This window comes from Cibotium barometz, chromosome 52 (assembly GCF_041138505.1).
Source record: "Cibotium barometz isolate CiBa-2024 chromosome 52, ASM4113850v1, whole genome shotgun sequence".
Lineage (NCBI taxonomy): Eukaryota > Viridiplantae > Streptophyta > Polypodiopsida > Cyatheales > Cibotiaceae > Cibotium > Cibotium barometz.
Window position 1 is genome coordinate 20,654,128 of NC_141097.1, and position 4,758 is coordinate 20,658,885.

The window sequence follows — 4,758 nt, forward strand, 5'->3', positions numbered from 1 at the left end:
CTACAGGTGAGAAATAAGATATCAAGTTTAGTGGTATTGCTGTTTAGAAATATTGTAATATTATGCTTTTCTAAAAGTTTGTTTTTTTGCTTGGGTTTAGATATTTGCTGATGCTTATCTCTACGAAGAAAATGCCTTTCTTGCCTCATGTTTGTAAGGCATGGACAGTGGATTCTACATTCAGCATGTACTCATGTTCTATCTTTAGAGAAAACAACCAGACAGGTGGGGCTTTGATGATAACTGAGTGGGAGAGGAAGAAGTGCCCTTGGTGGCTGGACATGAAGAGGGGGGAATGTTTGGAAGAGGACAAAGAGATATACTTGCGGCATTTGAAGGGGGAGTGCATGTCTGACTCTGGTTCTTCAGGTTCTGTTAATGAGGAGGAGAAGAAAAGGATCGATGAAGAATTGCGAGCCTTGAAGGAAAAGGACCTACAGGAACAAATTCAAGCCTCAAATAAGGGGGGACGACCACCAAATAAGCCTGTGAATGAGAGTCAAGGTAAGTTTACTATATTGATGTAGGATTGCATATAATGTTACAAATGTGTACTCTTTAAATGGATGCATTTTTTGGTTTTCTGGATCATATAGTGCTTGATCATGCAGTTCCAAGAAGTGGTGCAAATCCATCGGGGTTTGTTTCATTGACTGCTTTTCGTGAGCAAGAGAGGCTTGGTGTGAGAAGTCAAGTGAATGTATGGACATATGACTATATTCAGTTGGGAAAAGAGTTGCTAGAGCATAATTTCAAGGAGGGCTTTGAAGTCATGAGACAATTTTTCATGAGTCACTCCCTACAACAAAAATTCAGAGGAGGCAAGCCATGTAGTTGGAGCATTGACTTCACTGTCATTGATTTGCCAACAGGTTTGTAAAGACCTGCCCCCTTTTCCAATGGAACCTCTCTCTTGGCACACCTCTTATTTGTAACATTTTTTGAAACTTGCTTTCTATTTTGGCTTGTTTTCTTGGATTGTCTTTTCTCAGGAACTCCAGTTGCAGGCTTTGATGATGGGATTCCTTATTGGAATCAAATTAGTGAGGATCATATAAAGAGTTCTTTGGTGGTGGCCAATGCTGTGATGGATGACTTGGGTTGGGTTTTGGTTATCACTAGTCCTACTCACCTTTCTCTTGTGGAGCGAGTTGCTACTAGGACACGCATGGTTGCCGGATTTCGTTGGGCTTTAAACTCTTCAGAGCCTTACAGCTATGAAACAAGACTAGGAGTGTCTACAAAGGTAATGCTACCATGTACATTTATATTGATGTTTCTTAAGTAGCTTGCAAGTTGTTGAAAATAATACTCTCTCTCATTATTGTATTTACATGTAGATGACATTGCTGCATGTGGTGGCCTTCCATAAGGCTGGCCAAAAACCAGTTGTTAACCTTTTGAATGCTCAAAAGGTAAGTTATAAAGTGTAAGGTTTGTGCGGTTTGTGCTATTGTGTTGTGCATTCCTTGAATGGATAATTTAGTTGTGTTTGCTTCTTTTTCTTTTTTGTAGGTAGGACAAGCGTTGGACTTAGACTTCTCCAAAGAGGTCTTGGTCCATTGCTTGCCTTCATCTGCAAGGGCTAAGCGTGATGGTAAGAGTGGAGGTTGGAGGGGCCCACTTGAAAAGAGTGTCCCCCTGATATTGTTCTTCATGGAGGCCTTATGTCCACATTTAGGCTCAGTGCTTGAGATGGGAGGTGGGACTGGCTCTGTTATGAGAGCTGCTATGCACAGTGCACGATTGTGCATGGTGATTGAGAGAGATGATGAGATATGTACCAGTCATTTGATGCCATTTGTAGATAATTACTATAAAGTCAGCACTGGAACTGCTGACTTGGGTGGTGGGTTTGGAGATTTGCTTGGGGATGATGAGGAGAGTTTGGCAATCACAGATGTTCCACTGGACTAGTGAGTATCTCTATGCTTTGAAAGCACCATGGAATTTTGAAATATTCAGATGATAAGGTTCAATGTTTGTTGACCATTTTGTAGTTGTTTGCCTTCTTATGCAGAGAGCATGGCAAGAGAGATGGAGGCAGACACTCGTTATGATCACACTACTCGGCAATCTAAGAAGAGACCAAAATGTTATTTTGTAGATGACATTGCTATTTCAGAATAACTGCAATAATAGGGTTTTTTTTTCCCTTCCATGAATTACGTGTATTGCCTTAAGTTTTGGACATCTTTGCTACAAGTGATTTTAATATTATGTTTTAATTATGCTATTTTGGTCATTTGTGTGCGCACATATAAAAGTGAATTAAAAGACTCACACACATATATACACACACATATGCATGCACACTACACATACATACACACACATACATAGGTCTTATTGCTTGGTAGATCTTATGGTGACAATTAGGTGGATTGCCATGACTACATGTTCAATCTATCTTACAATCTCTCTCTCTCTCTCTCTCTCTCTCTCTCTCTCTCTCTCTCTCTCTCTCGTTTGTCACCACCTGTAGTTTCAAAGAGAACTATAGTTGGGTGTCGGTCTTCTTTTTCTCGCTCGAAAGAATCTTGCTCGTAATTTTTTGCTCATAGCATTGACGTACTCCTATTCTATGGTGCCATTAGCCTTTGTAATCCTTCCTCTCTTTGTTTGCTTGTCGTATGTCTTTAGGTACTCGATGCAGAGGTCGGTGTCAACTATGCAGCGCAGTACCTCCGCCATTCTGTCGAGGCCTACTTTGTCGAGTTTTGCTTTGACTTCTACATCGTCTCTACTAATAGTTGGAGACACTCTGGGCTGTGGCATTGGAGAGTCACCTTCCCATGGGGTGTGATGACTTCCTTCCTGACGAGGTTTCCCTGGAATAATTGGGCATAAGGGCCCAAGAAATTGGTCTTCAACTTGCTTGATGCTTGTAGTCAGTGATTGGGTGGGGAACTCGTAGCACTGCTTGTTGAAAATACAAGTGAATAGGGTGTGTGCGGGAACAAGCCCTTGGTTAGAGGCTGTAAAAGAGATTGAGTAAATGTGAAAGAACCTATGAAAAGGTGAGAAGAATCTACTGGGAGAGAATAAAGGATAGCATGAGAAAATTTAGGAGTGTGGAGTGTGGAGTTATTTTGGGAGATATTCAGGGAAAAGAGAAGAGGTGGAGAGAATCAGGCAAGAGGTGGAGATATTCTGGGAGTGAATCATGGAGAAATCAATGGGATTTGATGCTTGATGTAAACTCTATAAATTGAGGCATAACCCTAATGAGAATTTGCTGGTTTTTGAGTATCCATGCCTACATTAATCTATTTGCTAATTATTCACTAATTACATCTTAATTATTTGCTAATCACTTTGTTAATGATGTTGATTCTAGTGTTTGATCCACCATAGCTCATCACAATGCTCAAATTTCAATATGTTATCAGAGCCATGCCTAGAATCTATCAGATTTATGAGCCCATTATCTAATTAATTAGGATTAGTAGATAATTAGCAAATAATCAAAATTTTAGTTAGTTTTCACTTCACCCCTTCACCCCCAGCCAGTGGAGGAGTCCATTCAGCTTGTACACTCTAAATTAGGTCTTGTGCTTCTAGCCCAACATAGTCAACATCCTTGGCTTCAAGCCCATCAAGACGGCGCAGCAAACCGCCAGCGAAGGAAGCAAAAATCAACGATTTGGCCGGCGCGTTTTTTCTGAAGGAGATTGGAGATTTCTTCTTGCTCAGTTCAAATGTTTCTAATTCCTCCTAGCCCAACGTGTATTCAAGCATGCTCTACAAGCTGGTGAAGACAGAATTGAGTTTCATCAAGTCTACAGTGAGATCCAAGCTCTTCATCAAATCAGCAGGTGACTTTGGTAAAACAGAGATTAAGCTTTCAATATTTGGTCAAATCTTGTGTTTCTTGGCTTAATCCTCTACTAGACTCATTGCTATTGATGTCTTTGAAAGCATTTGAGCTCATTTGGTGTCTAAGGCACCAGATCTGGACTCCCCGCATACTCTATTTTTTGCACACAAAACAGTGGATTAATTTGCTAATCAGTGATTGATTAATCAGTGCTAATCACTGTATTTTGGTACAATTGAGGGTTCAAATTAACCATTAGGTATCTGATACAGATCCCTATAACTTCAGATTGCAAATCGGAGTTGGTTTGATACTCCAACCATCCCGTACAAATTGGTTACCCTTGATTAATGTAATTTCTAGTAAAATTGTGCTGATAAAATTGTGATAATCATCATTTTGCATTTAACCCTTGGTTAATACCTGTAAATCTCACTCAAATTCAAGATTATTCACAGCCAGAGTTGCATTTGGGAATGTGCATAAGAATGAATGCTAAACGCATTATGTATTGGGCACATTGCATCAGTGTAAATATGGGATCAGACACTGCCCTTGTCCAGAATAAGGCAAGAGGTAAGACCTTCTACATAAATTTGGGGTTGCATTGCATAATGACATAAGATAAACATCAAAAACCCAAAGGAACTGTCAGCAAAACATTGAAACATGTTGCTCACATGGAGCAAGAAGACCTGACAGACGAGCTTATGGCCCCAGCCATGAAAGAAGAAGAATATCTCTTTCCAAGAAGAGGATCCACACCGAGAAGAAGATCTGAAGGAAGACATGGACACGAGAAGAGAAGCTGCCACAAGAAGAGAAGCTGCCCCAAGAAGACTGAAAGAAGAGATGGACGCGTGGAGAGAAGCTGCCACGACAAGAAGACTGAAGACAAGAGAAGATGTGAGGCTCCAAAGAGTGAGGAGCCATGTGAA

At 40.5% G+C, this 4,758-nt stretch overlaps 1 protein-coding gene across 2 annotated transcripts; it reads left to right on the plus strand.

The window, feature by feature from the left end:
• The first annotated feature begins 1,654 nt into the window (after window positions 1–1,654).
• On the plus strand, window positions 1,655–2,202 carry LOC147608934 (uncharacterized). Of its 2 annotated transcripts, none has more exons than XR_015264366.1 (2): window positions 1,655–1,916; window positions 2,021–2,202. XR_015264366.1 is itself a non-coding variant. In XM_086788486.1 (2 exons), exons 1-2 carry the CDS (start codon window positions 1,657–1,659, stop codon window positions 2,128–2,130), a joined length of 390 nt encoding a protein of 129 aa, XP_086644612.1. In that variant the 5' UTR covers window positions 1,655–1,656; the 3' UTR covers window positions 2,131–2,202. The 2 variants fall into 2 exon arrangements, 1 of the variants encoding a protein (XP_086644612.1); XM_086788486.1 differs by having other exon boundaries at window positions 2,001–2,202.
• The last annotated feature ends 2,556 nt before the right edge of the window (window positions 2,203–4,758 follow it).

Excerpts from the sequence above, each read along its gene's own strand:
- LOC147608934 (XM_086788486.1), top strand. The coding sequence starts at position 1,657 with ATGGAGGCCTTATGTCCACATTTAGGCTCAGTGCTTGAGATGGGAGGT. Across the intron at positions 1,917-2,000 it reads ACAGATGTTCCACTGGACTA|TTGTTTGCCTTCTTATGCAG; the intron begins GTGAGTATCTCT and ends ACCATTTTGTAG.